This window comes from Parus major, chromosome 2 (genome assembly GCF_001522545.3).
Source record: "Parus major isolate Abel chromosome 2, Parus_major1.1, whole genome shotgun sequence".
Lineage (NCBI taxonomy): Eukaryota > Metazoa > Chordata > Aves > Passeriformes > Paridae > Parus > Parus major.
The window spans coordinates 53,509,534-53,525,287 of record NC_031769.1 but is presented as its reverse complement, the minus strand read 5'-3'; the positions used below and the strand labels follow the sequence as shown (position 1 = coordinate 53,525,287).

Sequence of the window (15,754 nt, the reverse complement as noted above, 5' to 3'; positions counted from 1 at the left end):
CTAGAATTCTCTGAATATGCTTTTTCATTCTAATGATGTTGTCCAGCACTCACTGATCAACAGACCTGTGCTGGTTAAATGAACAATTTGAAATTCCAGGGCTGACTTCAACTAAAAATAATGGGCAAAATTAACTTCAGGGCAGTGTAATAGTTTGGATACTTATTGACAAAAACCAGAGTTTAAATTCCCCAACCCCCCACAACAGCTTGTTATATCTTTGATCAGAAGAATTGTCTGTAATTCTGTAACAACTGCAGAACATGATATGTGAACTTTAGAGTGATATGCTGTGAATAATTTAATAGAAATTTTGCTAGAAAAACATCCCCACTGGTAGAAATATATGTATTCCAAAAGAAGGGAGAATAAAAAAACAGAATAGCTCCAAGGCATCCATTGAGAATATATATTGCACTACACTTTGGTAGGAAAATATTTTAAGCCCCTGTTATTTACTGTATTCTGGTAACATTGAAGCATGAAAATAAAAATATTTATGCATGATACGACAAAATTCTTGGAAAGTGGGCCTGTCAACTGACTATTACAGTAATACTTAGCACTAGAGTATTTAGTATGTGTAACTGAGTTGTAAGTTTGTGTGAGAGAGTCGGATACCTAAAAAGGTAACTAGTGTCATGCACAGGCTTGCAAGTGTGACAAGACCAAAAGGAAGTCAAAACCTTTCTGACATGACAGCTGGAAGCCAGGTGGAAGACTACAGGGTCGTGAGACAGAGAAAATTAATTTTACCACAGGAGCTTCTTCAAAGTGAGCCAGCTTTACATCCATCACATCTCCATCCTTCTCCAGCTGAATTTCTACATAAAACATCATTGATGTTATGTAGCAGGCAGTTCCACTGGGGCTAACATGAACAGTAAGTCTGAGAAAGATGAGAAAAAGGAAAAAAAAAATAAGAAAGGTTGTATATATAAAAATTCTGTAACTTTTAAAAGGAAATTAGTATAGTTTACTTGGTTGTGGGAAGAGACACAAGGGATGCTTCAAAAATAACACCTCCTTGCCTCAGCTTCTGAAACCTATCCAACCAGGCAGCTATTTGTGCTCTGCTATTTACATTATCACGTTTGTTTGAGCAAAACTATTAATCTCAGTCTGCAGCTTTGGGATGTAGGCATTTATGCCCTCTCTTTACCCAATAACCTCCTCTACATAGGGCTAATCAAAACAGCAAATACATACCATTAGAGCACTGAGCTAAGAAATAACATTGTTGGCAAGCCATCCAGATGTATTCCTCTCTGGACTTGAGGCCATGCTTGCTCATTTGCATTTATTCATAAACAAACTTACCCTTTTTGTCTGGATAAAAGTTCCAAGGCATTCATAACAGAAAACATGGATTTAGCTGAAAAAAAGCAGAAATTCAATTTAATCAAACTGCAGTGATCAAGAAGTAGAACCAGTATTTTCTTGCTTCAAAGGATATGATTTAGGTAATGAGAAAATATTATCTCTCTAATGACTTTTTATTAATGACAACTATTATGATTATTAAGTGCTGTGCTGGGTAGAAAGTATTCTCAGGCTTTAAGACTAGCTTTAGCCTGAAGGCTTAGCCCAAAGAGGAGTTACAAGTCTTGTCTCTTATCCACCTCTATGTTTGTATATTTGACCTTGTTGTGAAGAACATCAATAGAGAAGGATTGTTAGATTCCACACAATATTTTAAAAATATACTTTGAGTTATCCAACAGCTCATTACCATTTAATGTCCTCTCTATCTTCTCTGTGCAGGAAAGCAATAGACCATCTGGAGCATTACTGACAGGCTTTCCATGTGGGTTACCCTAGCACAATTGTGAAAACAAAAGACAGAGAAAGATTCTTTAAATTACTAGCTAAGAAACACAGCACACAGATGCCCCATACAACAAACCTCTGGTTATTTGTTTTTGTCAAACACAGAGATTACCTAGGACTGGAGCTATCTCTGAAATGGCAGCACTGAATGGATTTGTGAAGACATCATTGTGCAGTAATTACATACCAGATGCCTTTGGAGCAAGGAGTGGCTTTCCATTCCCCTCTCTTTTGAGCTGATCACTAGATGTGTCAGCTAATTTCACTATGAAGCTAAACTAAGAAAATACTTGTGTTTTTAATTTTACAAAAAATTTGCCCGAGTGAATAGATAGTGCCACAGGAGTACTTGGTTACATTAGGATACAAGTTTCAGCTGATGATATTCACTTCAGTAGCAAGTAAACTCTCCCAGTTTCTCCTCAAGCTCTTGTCTGAAAACTTCTCACATTTCACACTTCAATTAACAAGCACTCACTGGTGAAGAGTTTTCACTTTGTTCAAATTCAGGACATTGTTTTCAGAGTAAGGCTTGAGTTAAGCATTAATAAAAACTATCATGGAAAAAAGTGGGATTTTTTATACTGCGCTCACAGCAATTGTGTTAATATGCTCTTTATGAAGATGATTCTTAAATTAGCTATGGAAAGGCAGGAAGCATGGAATGATTTAAGGTATACCACAGCAGCACAAAGTCTAGATAGCAGATTTCAGACCAGTTTCTAAAATACAATATTTTTTTTTCCCAGTCCTGTAGGTAATAAATTGTCTTTACATACCATGAACATGGTAATGATAATGAATGGAAAGCAACCTCAACTGGTAGACAACCAGTAGTAACCCCTGAATAATTAAAACAACAGAAGAAACAACACCTAAAGTGTTAAAATGAGGCAGGAAACTTTTATAATCCATTGTCCTAAGAAAAATGGGGAGGCAGGCAATACTAGGCACCAGGTTTTTCTGGGGATTATCTTTTGGTCGGTTTTGGACTGCATGGGGTTTTTTTGCTTAGTTGGTTTTACTTGTTTTTGAAAGTCAAGCAATTTTTTAACTACCTTGGAAACATACTCTTATACCACATAGCCTTCTCTCACCTAACCTGTGATTCTTACCATGCAAAAATAAACAAGTTTTAGAGTTTCAGTCCATGGCCTTTGTTGATATTTTAAACGCAACTGTTCCATTAAAGCATTGGTAGAAATAGCTGTCAGAACACCTGAAAAACATGTCAAAATGTTCTAAATATAATGGCACGTATTTACACTGGCAACCAGAAATGCTGGAGGAGGACAAATGTAAAACCTTGCTAAGGTCATAGATGTTATGCTTCAAAGAAGGAAGTAATGAAAAATGTTTTACTTGAATTTTGCACATACAAGCATCTAATTTTTGTAAGACTTTGAGAGAAACAGAGTAGGGGGAGATTTGTATAGGCAAATATTCTCAATATTAAATACAGATATGTAGCCCAATCTTCAGTTTGTTAAACAATTAGGCTTTCTTTACCTATGCACAATTTCATATGTGTACTCTTAATAAATACCAAGGCTTTGCCATGGACTTGAGAAATCCAGATACACCAACCTAGAGCTCATTAAAGGTCACTTTAATTAGAGATAAAAAATCAGAGATCATTTTTTATGATGAGGGTGTTAAGACATTGGAAAAAGTTTCTGAAAGAAGGGGTGCATGCCCCACTCTTGCAAACATTCCAGGTCAGGTTGCACAGGTCTCTGAACAACCAGTTCTAGTTGAAGATGTCCCTGCTTATTGCAGGAGGATTGGAGTAAATTGTCTTTAAGGGTCCCTTCCAACCCAAATTATTCTGTGATTTTTCAGAGGATAATCTCAGTGCAGGGGTGCAACATTTTTTTTCCTTGGGATGGCAAGGAATGAGAATGGGGCTGGGAGAAGGGGCATATTCAGTCCATCAACTGTCACCTTATAAATACTCTTTTTGGCCTTACAGAGAATCCAGATGTACAAAGAAAGTTTTTTGCTGAGATTTGATACTTCCATAATCATTACTCAATTAGGAGAAAAACAGGAGTGAATTTCCTAATACATCAGTCTGAGACAGGTAGGAAGACCCCAAAGTTATTAATAAGAAGAAACTGAGTCCTGCAACATGCCACCCACTTTGCTTTGCCCCAGAACCAGAAGAAATATTACAAAGGGCTTTTTTCACTTAGTGGGCACAATAGCTGAGGAGATCTGGCCCCTCTGAGCCAGCAGTACTGCATGGGGAAAGACTGACTAGGAGAGGGATGTATACACTTTTTGCATACACCAAGGAGGGATAGTGAGAAGGGACTGGCAGCTTCCTCCTCCTGCAGGGAGGATGACAGAGCAGCAACCACTGCCCCGTATAAATCAGGCCACTTCAGCCAGCTGGAGGAAGGGGAAGAAGTGGAGCCAAATCAGATCTTGCAAGCACACTCGCTGGGAACATGCCCCCACTCACCCACGCCTTCATGCTGATAGAAGGGCTGCCACCCACCCTCTATCTCCATTCACACTGCAAGAAACCAAGCCTCCTATTTGTAGCAGCCACAACACAGCACCCATAGGTGCTGTACAAGGCAAAAGTCTTCATAAAAGTAGTCCCCAGGGGTTAGTGTTTGAACTTGGGGCTTGATAAGCATGGTAACATCACCTCTGCTACTTTTTACAAGAGGTATCCTGTTAGCCATGTTCTTCTACATCTAAGGCATAATGTCATCTTTTCAGAAGGTGTAGTATAGAGACTGAATTTAACTGGGAGACAAAGGCAGGGGGGTATGATAGTAACAATCACTCAGCAAAACAAGAAAGCACTCCAAAAGGGGGTCTTTAGTCTCTGTAGTGGAGGGAGTTTAAAAAAGGTATTGATAATGTTTGCATTGTATTTGTACAAAAAATTGTGTATTTTGTGGTCACCTCAGGTTGCAGTCTGCTTGTACATATGAATCAGTGCACAATGGCAGTGTGAGGTTCAAGGGTTAATCCTGGACCTTTGTCCAGACACTAGCTCAAAATGTGGTTGCTGTGGGATGTCAAGGTCTAGAGCAAGAAGAGCATATCTCCTACATAAACCCTACATAACCCTACATAAACCCTGGGTGGCACTTACAGCAAACCTTCTGCTTTCAGCTGTTATCTGACACGCTGCAGTGCCTAAAATAGTCTCATACCACATAAAATAGCGTATTTTTTACTTGCATGTAGAAACCTGAGTAGAAACTAAATAGTTCATTGCCCTCACTAAGATTACAGAAAAAAAACTAAGCATAGGCCTAGGAATCCCAGGAGGAGTATACATCAAAAAGTGGTATTTGTCTCCAGACAAGTATCAGGCATACTAGTTAGAGAAAATCAATGCAGCTGAGTGAGTTAAATATATTTATGCTTCAGCTTTTACAAAGGAGGTGAAATGTGATCAAGTAAATTGATGACATAATTCCGCACTTGTGGTAAATCACTCTTCTGTAAAATTATTAGCTTGGTGTATGGTATTAAATATTAATTTCATTTTTAACCTGACTTTAGCAGTGACCATAGCTATAATCATAGATATAATCATGAGCTTTACGTGTTAATTGGTGTATAAATTTAAAAACATGTTTTCAGCATTTCTAGGGAGTCATTTTAGCTTAGGTTTGTTTGAACAATCTATTGAAATATTTTCTGCTGAGCAAGAACATGTACGATGGCCCATGTAAAGTAGGTTGCCTCAGTCCAGATCATAGGAATGGGTATGTGCAAATATGACATACCACAGCTTGGTAATGCTTAATACTTCTGTGGCATTTTTCATAAATGTTTGTCCAGAGCTCTTTGGAGTCTCTATGATCTTGATACTGACTCGAGTGCTTTGATCATGTCCTGAATAAGCAGAAAAATTAATTATTTGCTAACTATCTTGAAGAGAACACTTCCAAAATAACGGAAGGAAACATGCCACAGCTTACCTGGTCTGCATAATAGCTGTTCTGCAAATAAACAGAGGACTTCAAGTTTAATTAGTCACAGTACATTATGGCTGATAAACATAAAATACACTTTAACTTTTAAATAAAAAAGCCTTTTCCATTGTGCTAAAATGTATGTATTTAGGTAAATTAATTTGCATAATTTTTCCAGGATAGAAATTGTGCCAGATTTTCATAACAAGAAAAATATTCCAAGACAATTATTATCCTTCACATAAAATTGCAGGATTGGAAAAAAAAAACAAAACACATATAAGAAACAGAAGCCTAAGTATTGTCAGAAAGTTCCTCAGAACAAGGTGCTGTTCCAGTATTTCGAACTGTCATATTGAATTACTGCACTTGAGAGAAGAGTTAAGAGTGATGAATAATTAAAAATGTTCTAATTATAGCTTCTCAGGCATATTAAATACACAAATGTTTAACTGGGTCAGTTTGTGGAATAAAAAAAAAACAAACCATCAACTGGACATGCATTATCATGAGTATATATTATGGAATTACTGCTCGAATCCTGCATGCCCACCTGCTCTGGATTACTCTCTCTTTGAGTGCTTATCAAAAACTGCTGCTGAAAGAATATTTCATGTGCACAGTTACTTAATAAATTGTCCCCAGATTAAATCCTCTTCTGCTCTCAAATAATTGAAGGTTAACTTATTCTCTTTTAAAGGGTAAAACAGGTATGCTTCTTCAGGCACTTTTTGAGAAATTAATTATTATTACTATTTGGTTGATTTTCATCATGGTTGTCTGCATCTTGCTAAATTTCTGACTCTGTTACATGCTTCACAATGTATGGCCTGCACACATTGTGTTTCATATGAAAATAGGATTCTGTAATTTCATAGTTCTAACATTTCTGATGATTTTTCCATTTCATTGAATGGTAATTTCTTTTTCTGAGAAAGAATCAATATATTTCTCATTCATATTCTTGCATATTATTTTTATTTCAATTTAATTATTTTTTTCAGTGAAGATACTCTAGATTTATTATAGAATATAAGAAACCTTGGCTTACTGTTGAAAAATTTTAGTGACATCATTTCTGAAAACATTCCCGGTATTCCATAATCAGTGTAATACTGGTGGGTTTTTTTGTTTCTGGTTTCTTTTGGCACATTGGCAGTTGCTTTTTTTCTCTTCATCCTATATCTAGTATTGATTATTTTTCATATAAAGAATAAAATTAAAATAAATCACCAGCAATATATCTTCACTGGCCTGCATCCAGCACTTTATTGGAATTACATCTTTCCAGAAGCCCTCAGCTGAACTTCTGACCAGAGAAAACAGCAGCTACATAACAGCCCACAGTAAGTCTAAATACAGAATTGAGGCCTGGGGCAGTCTGTGAAAACCAGTGGTTCCAGTTAGAATTGCAGGATGTGTAAGAGATGTTGCTGTAATTATGAGGTCAGAGCTAAGTGCCATGGGATTTTAGAGCGATCAGCAGTGACAGAGCTATAAAATGGGTGTGTAACTGGAACATGAATCAGTGTTTACAAAAAATTATGAGCATTCAAACAATTCCTTTATCTGTCCTAGGTGCTCTTCTATCTAAGACAGAGTGGAAGTGCTGCTTAAATTTTATGACCTATAGTTTAGTCTGAAACAGTCTACAGTTTATGGCTTTACAACCCATAAAAACTACAGTATGCTTTGTCATCTTTCCTTCATTCCTTTCTACATCCTGTCCACAGTTACAGAGTATGAAGAGTTAGCTCCTGAGAGTAATATCAGAATGTTGGTGTCTGCATTTTATTTCACTACAGCCATATAGACTGAGCCAGTTTTACTTCACAGCTTACTGAATAGCACTTCTGGCACTTAGTCTGAGACACTTAACACTGGCAGTCTTTGACAATTTCCTGCTCCTTCACTGAAAGTGATTAAGATTCTTCAAAGCCAAAAACTGTATTGACAAACACCAGAATAGGTTCATAGCAAATGAACATGGATGTAGAAAGACAGGGCACATCTTTTCGTCATAGTCAAGACACGGCTAACATTTGATTTCTGCTTGACATTAGCATTATAATCTCCAAGTAGTTCTTGTTTAAGTTCTTCTCCCAAAAGCCCTAGATCCGTGTAACCATAATTTAAATAACCTCATGAACAAACACGTGAGGGCTGCCTTCATGTGTGTGCATTTGCTCTTTACAGGGTTTCATAGGACACCATGATTGCTATTCATAACTGAACATTTGTTGGTTTTTTTCTACATATCTTCCTAAGAGTCTTATGATCATTTTTATAACTAAAATCATTCTGTAACTAAAATTGTGTTGCACCATCATTCATATTCTTTACTGACATCAGTCAGCATGAAATCAATGGAACCCATCACTTGAGAGCTGCCACAGCTCTCCTTGAAGAGAGAAATAAAGTGAATGTAGCTGACACATAATCTGCACAAAATGGCAAAATCAGTAATATCCATACTATGCTGAAGGTCTACATTGAAAATGTTACTGGTAGAAGAAGCGGTTGGAGGAGGAAGGAAGGAGAAGCAGAAGACTAAGAATTGAGGAGCTGAAAATAATACTGAGCACTGAGGAGATCACTGAGGTAGAGAAGAGGTGTAATACAGAAATGTAATAATTGTGCTTGAAGGAGCTTTCCACCAATATGTCTCAAAGCTAACCGCACAGCAGCCAGCTTATTATCTTGTTTTTCCAGACTGGGATGCAGAGAGATGGGGAGAGGAAGTAACTCCTGAAATGCTGGCCACAGAACTGGAAACCAGACTGCAATTTTCCTGACTCTACTCTAGCACATCCCCATTAGAAGAAAGAATTAAATCAGCAATGAAAGAAAGAGGTGGAGAAAGGCATCAGAAAATCACAAGAAAAAGAAAAAAACATGATACAAATATGAAACCATATAAGGTGTGAAACCAGAATTAACAGAAAAAGAGGATATGAAAAGCAGAAAATGCATAGAAAGGAAAATATTAAATAATTATATAGACAACATTAAAATTTGAAAATTATACAGAATTTTGTTTTACTTTAATAACAGAAAAGTGAGATGAGTTTAGGTCTACTCTGAGCTATTTTAAACCAATATTGTTTTGGAGACGATTGTTCAGCTTAAGAGTTCTGTTTGAATATATATAAGGCTATGGATTATATAACATGCAGACTAAAAAAGAAAAAGCACTCAGTGGCAAATACTGATTTCAATAAAATAGCATGTGGGAAGGACACATTTTTCAGGAAATACCATTTTCAATACCATAAAGGAGCTCAATCCCAACAAATGTCAATTGAAGATATTACAGCAGTGCCATGCAGACAGGAACTCTATATAAAGTACACATTTTACATCACTCTATGATTGTTAAACAATTTCACATTGCTTTTCATATCTTACATGTTAAAACTGAAGCTAATTAAACTATGAAGACTTGTTAGAAATACATACAATGCACATTAAATTATACATTTTAATGCTTTCATATTTTTTGACACTAGGTAATTCCTTAATTATGTTCTAAAAATGTTTTTGTCCCTTTTTATATATTTGAGCCAACCTTGCTATAACTCTCAACTCTCAGACTTCCAGATTCCTAGTCACCTATTAGAATGATATAATTTGTCCTAACTGTTGAATGACAAGATGAATGACTGCAAACTCATCATTACTCATGAATTCCTTGTTATTCAAGTCACTTAGCCTCATTTTCTCTAAGGAAGATGCATTTGGGGATGAACCTTTTCAAACTGGTAAGAAAGCTGTGTTAGGAACCATGACTAGCTCAGATGGAATACTGAGAATATTGTCATTTGGACAGATAATAGAGCTGAGGAAATGCAACTATCTCATTACCCAAAATCTTATTACAGTCATCCCACTATGGGTTTTTTAGGGTGTATTTTCTTTGCAAGTGTAGGGACACATGTGACAGGTTTGCAGGCAGCCACAGATGAAGCTTCAGGGAAACTGGTAGATTAAGATGTCCTTGCACTGAGCAAGAATAGAAGGAACAACTGTCCACACAGCCTCTGTGTCTGTGTTGATTTCTTTTCCTGAGCGTTCAGAATCTGTATTGCATTTCATGTTTATTTATCTGTGCATGTCACAGATAAACATTTCCCAGGTTGTATGTACTGAAAAAAAAATAAAGAAAGACTGTGCCTACAGAGCTTAACCTTTAAATGTAAAAGGCATATAAAAGCTGGGATGGGAAATGGAGGGACTGGCCAAGATCATACACTGTGAGGGTATGCTTTACTTTTTTTTAGTTAGTTTAACCCCAGCTGGCAACTAAGTACCTTGCCGCCCCTTGCTCACTCCCCTGCAGTAGGGTGGGGTGAGGACGGGAAGAACCAGAAGGTTAGAAGGCTCGAGGGTTGAGATAAAGATAGTTTAATAGGGAAAACAAGAGCCACACACTACAAGAAAAGGAAAACAAGAAATTAATTCACCACTTCCCATGCACGGGTAGATGTTCATCCACCTCCAGAACAGCAGAGCTCCACCATGTGTTACTTGGGAAGAGAAATGCCAACACTCCAAATGTCCCCACTCTTCCTTCTTCTTCTCACACTTTTTATTGCTGAGTATGATAGCATATGGTATGGGTTATATAGCACATCCCTTTGGTCAGTTGTAGTCAGCTGTCCCAGCTGTTTCCCCTCCCAGCTTCTTGTGCACCCCCAGTCTCCTCCCTGGTGAGACTGTGAGAAGAGAAAAGGCCTTGAGGCTGTACAAGCACGGCTAAACAGTAACTAAAACATCCCTGTGTTATCAACAGTGTTTCCAGCATAAATCCCAAGCAAAACCCCACACTATCTACTGCAAAGAAAATCAACTCTACCCCAGCCAAAACTAGCACAGAGTAGAACTAAGATTACATGGATTCCAATTCAGTAGTCTGTCACTTAAGACCTGGAGTTGTACTGCCTAGCAGGCACCAAAATAAGCTTTGTCACATCAGATTTTCCTGCTAGTTTTCAGAGACAAACAGGCACACTCAGAGGGAGACCCGACCACACCCCCCCACCAGTATATGTACCACTGCCTCACGGCAGCTATCACTCTTGGCTGTGTGAAGTGGGAGCTACTTCCCAAATCTGCCCTTGGAAATGCCAGTTATGTACCTCAAGAGCAGTATGTCCTTAAAACCTGTCCCTTACATAGAAGCAGAGAAAAGCACACAAAGTTACAAACTTGAGAAGTATGAGTATGTTAATAATCAGCCAAGTAATTGTTTAGCATATTCTTCACTCATTGTTACTTATGTTTTCTCACAACTGGTACAAACTGAAGGTGGATAAAAGCTTCTAGCTCTTTCATTCTCCTCAGAATGCATGTGGTTTTGGGCTGGGTGATTTCTTTTCAACTGGCCTGCTGCTTAGAAACTCTATCAATTCACAAATACATTTTATGCATCCTTACACATTGGTAATAAAATGTTGTCTAATAAATTTTAATACAGTTGTGCCACCAACGTAAAAGAGAAGAAATTAACCATAATACCAGGAAATCCTACCTCCATGTATTGATTTCAGTTCAGCAATACTTCACAACACAAAGACCTACACACCCACAGACCCAGCAGATGCTGGGGTAATCAATTCTGGACTGAAATGGGAGGGTACCCTCAAGAACCAGTAAGTGGTTTTGTTCATTTTCTCCTTTGTCCATTTATAAAATTAAGTCTCTCTCACCGTGGAAGATTTATTGAGCACTTGAAGGAAGAATGGATGTTTTATGCATGATAAGATGGTTTTCCAAAGAATGTGGTTCATTTATTCATGTCAACAGAAATCTAAGATAAAATTACAGTGTTAAATTATGCATACTTTAAATATAAATTGTGTGCTACTAAATGTGTGCTAAACTAAAGGAAACAAGTATTTTTTGCTCTATGGGAATGGAAGCTGCACATCAATGTTTTTCCCAAAGATTCGGACATGCTTTGTCTGGCATGTCCACTGTATCTCTAGCTTTTTAAAATAAATGAAATCTTTGTCAGTTGATTTCTCAATTGTATTAAGGTACATAATGCAAGTACTACTAGCACACAATTAATTACATTTCTACCCAATTATTCTTCATAATTTTTCCCTTCAAGAATTTTATATGCAGAGCTTTATTGGCACATATGTGCATAACAAAGAACATTCATTACCTACACCCTTTATAGCCACATTGCAAATGTCTACTACACTGCCTGTATGGTTTTAGGTACCTGTTGCAGCATTTAAACACCAGAGAGAGTGCAATTCAAAACTCTTGTTGCCTTGGGCTGTGAACCCTAAATTCTTATACAGTCATTGGAGTGAAGTAGTTGCAATACTTACTCTCCTCTGACCAGTTTCTCTCTTACACTGAGGAGCCAGAGTCATGCCATAAAATATTCCAGGTGCTCCAGAGATGCTCTCACTATGATCACTTATTAGCAATTGAATAGGAATTATTAATGTGCAATTTCATGGAAATACTTCTTTCAGTTTTGGGTTAAAGAGCTCATTTTTTTCCACTTGGTTTAGGTGAGGTGCCAAGGGGCTCATCCAAGCAAAAAATGAAGGTTATACTATAAACTGTTTCATTGCATTATAACATGCAGTTTGGGCCACAAAACAAAAACTCAAAATATTTTTTTTTTGTCTTAAGATAGCTCTAAAGAGAGATAAAAGGACAAAGACCACATTCATAACAAACAGCATGGTGCAAAATGGGGATGAAGTCCCTCCCACTGTAAAGTGAAGAGCAGGTTCAAGACCACCTGACGCAACTGAATAGCCACAAGTCTGTGAGCTCTGATAAAATGCATGCCAGGGTCCTGAGGGAACTGACCGATGTTGTTGCCAAGCTACTCTACACCATATTTGGAAAACCCTGGCAGTCAGGTGAAGTCCTCAGTGACTAGAAAAAGAGAAACATATTTTTAGAAAGGGGAGAAAGGAAGACCCAGGGAAGCACATATTGGAGATCCAGGGAACTATGTACCTATATATAACTGTATAACCATATACTGGAAACCTTCTCTTTCCTGGGAAGAAAGAGAATTTGCTCTGTGGAGGAGATACTCTTGCAACAATGTTAAGCACATACAAGACAAGGAGATGATCCAAAATAGCCAGCTGGCTTCACTAAGAGCAAATCATGTCTGACCAATCTGGTGGCCTTCCACGATGGAGTGACAGCAACAGTTGACAAGGGAAGACTAACAGATGTCAACTACATAGACTTCTGTAAGTCCTTCTGTACGGCGGTCCCACATGACATCCTTATCTCCAAATTGAAGACATGGATTTGATGGATGGGATATTCAGTGGATAAGGAATTGGCTGGATGGATGCAGGCAGAGTTGTGGTCAGTGCTCTTATGTCCAGGTGGATGCTGGTGATGATTTGTGTCCCTCAGGGGCCTGTCTTGGTACCAGGGCTCTTTAATACCTTTATCAATGACACTGTCAGTGGGATTGAGTGCACCCCACCAAGTCTGAAGCTGTGAAGCTGAATGGTGCAGATGGCACAACAGAAGGAAGGCATCCTATCCAGGTAGATAAATTTGAGAAGTGGGTCTATAGGAACCTCAAGTTCAATAAATCCGGGTGCAAAGTGCTGCACCTGGGTCGGAGCAATACCAGATGTGATATTGGAGAACTTGTTGAGAGCAACCATGCTGAGGAGGACTTAGAGAGTTCACCTGCAGCCCAGAAGGCAAATGGTATCCTGGGCTGTATCAAAAGAGGGGTGGCCAGCAAATCAAGGTAGGTGATTGTCCCCCTCTACTCTGCCCTCATGGGATCCCAAGAGGAGTGCTGTGTCCAGGTATGGAGTCCTTAGCATAAAAAAAATGTGGATCTGTTAGAGAGAGTCCAGAAGAGGCTACAAAAATGGTCAGAGGACTGAAGCATCTTTCCTACAAAGACAGACTCAGAGAGCTCAGGTTGTTCAGCCTGGAGTAGAGAAGGTTCTGGGAAGACCTCATTGAGGCCTTCCAGTACCTAAAGGGTAAAGATCAATGTATTATAGGGTCATATTAGTGTTAGGACAAGGGGGAGATGGTTATAAACTAAAAAATTAGATTTAGATTAGATCTTAGGAAGAAATTCTTTATTTTGAGGATGGTGGGGCACTGGAACAGGTTGACCAGAGATGTTGTGGATGCCACGTCCCTGGAAGTGTTAAAGGCCAGGCCAGATTGGGCTCTGAGCAATGTGGTCTAATGAGAATCATCCTTGTCCTTGACAGGGGGTTTGTAACTAGATAATCTTTAGGGTCTCTTCCAACCCAAACCACTCTATGCAAAGGGACATTTCCAGAGAATGAAACAGCTGCTACCAACATCCAGATAAGTACACTATATGTCTTACAGGGCAAAATTTCTTTTGTACTAGCTCTAGTATTGAAAGAATAAGGAAGAACTAAATGGCTGCAGACATCAGTATTAATGAGACCTTAACTATGACTCACCCACTCTTGCAACAGAAGGGTTCTGGAATAAGTATTAAAAAGTAATACAGCACAGAGATACTCAAAGGGCTGCAGAAGCTGGGCCAGGATTTCTTGAGGACTCCTGAATCATTATTTTTACACAATCATGCAAAGACTCTTCCAGTCTTTTCATGGTCTCTTGAAAAGTCTAATCACAGATACCATGAAAACTTTTCCCTGTCATGAAAAATCAAAAATGTTTTGTGTTTTATTTTGGACATTTGGTTGACTCTGTGTTACCAGCTTTCCTTTACTCTTGTCCTTTTTTCCCACCCTCTCCATTTAACAGAATCCAAATTTATTTATGCAAATGGACGTATTTTGATATTTTAATCAGAATTGCATCTGGATTGCTATCAGTTTCTCAGACTCTACAGAATTTGCAAAAATTAGCTCATACTAAAATGTAAGGCAAACAAAACTAAATTCTAGAGGAATATATACTAAACACTGGATAAATTATGTCAGAATGTCAAGATGTCAAAAATTTCAGAAAACAGAGAACAGAAAACAACAATGAAAATTTTATAGTGCACCTGCTTTGCAAGCAAAGTGCAGTGGCTCCATGAGGTGAACACCGAGGCTAAAGTTTTCCATCCAAGGTGATAAAATCTGGAATTTCTAGACTGAGAAATTACCTTCAGCCAAACTATTATGTGGAGGAGGGGATGCTTCAAAACAATTTGTATTGTTTCTGAATGGTTACTCTGCGAAAAACAAAGATGCACGCTGAGCAGTCAGCTTTGATATAAGCATTTTATGCTTAGGTTTCATTACATCACTTACATTATGCGTTTAAATCATGTTCTGTTTGCACAAAGCTCCCTTTCATGCCCACAATTTAGCAGTAAAGGATACAGTTATTAAGGCACTCTTATTATAATTATTTGAATTATTGTAATTAACATGGAAACTCTCCATATTGGCATCTATAAAATTCTCCATGCATGGAGTGGTCCATTACTATTAAAAAAAAAACACCTGAAACTCTTAAGAAGATCACTGCTTCATGTTCCCTTCTGCCAGTGACCGTTTTCTTTAAACTCAGTATATTAAATACTTTCTCAGCTTACATTTATGCCCTGAGGAAAGCTCCATTAAAAATAATTGTGTTTATAAACCTAGCGACAGATGTCGGGAATTTATCTCCTTACCATGGCAGGACACGCCTCCTCTATTCTCCAGATGGGGGATTAGCTGGGGGGAAGGAGGGACAGACATCGAGCTACAATGTTTTCTCGCTATCTCCCTTAAGAGTTTCGGCTGAAATAAAGGAGGAGAAGCGGGAAAGGAAAGCCGGTTCCTTTCGAGGCCCGGGGTTGCGGTGCCGCGGGACAAGCGGGACACGGCCCCACACCGGCATGGGCCTCCCGGGGCAGGCTCCGGCCCGGCCCGGCCCCGCCCCGCCCGGCCCGGCCCGGCCGCAGGTCCCGCCGCCACCTACTTCTTGCAGGGGATGAGCGCCTTCCTCTCCTCCAGGATGCGGAGGCG

General features: G+C 38.5%; 1 protein-coding gene and 1 long non-coding RNA gene across 7 annotated transcripts in view; one reads left to right on the top strand and one right to left on the bottom strand.

Moving 5' to 3' along the window:
- The window catches only part of LOC107200218 (mediator of RNA polymerase II transcription subunit 1-like), a 27,065-nt gene extending 11,404 nt beyond the window's left edge, over window positions 1-15,661 (bottom strand). For 4 of the 6 annotated variants that reach the window (XM_015618389.3, XM_033511991.1, XM_033511989.1 and 1 more), the window contains exons 1-5: window positions 15,418-15,661; window positions 2,946-3,049; window positions 1,733-1,817; window positions 1,321-1,375; window positions 757-889 (exon numbers count right to left, since the gene is read on the bottom strand). In XM_015618389.3, the coding sequence (XP_015473875.1) occupies window positions 757-889; window positions 1,321-1,375; window positions 1,733-1,817; window positions 2,946-3,049; window positions 15,418-15,484 (444 nt within the window). In that variant the 5' untranslated portion in view covers window positions 15,485-15,661. The remainder of the gene's footprint in view (window positions 1-756; window positions 890-1,320; window positions 1,376-1,732; window positions 1,818-2,945; window positions 3,050-15,417) is intronic. The other 2 variants (XM_033511992.1, XM_033511993.1) reach the window with 2 other exon arrangements.
- Window positions 7,001-9,270, top strand: LOC117243892. Its single transcript, XR_004495884.1, has 2 exons — window positions 7,001-7,123; window positions 8,490-9,270. It is a non-coding gene; the product is annotated as an uncharacterized LOC117243892 (long non-coding RNA).
- Window positions 15,662-15,754: the final 93 nt, after the last annotated feature.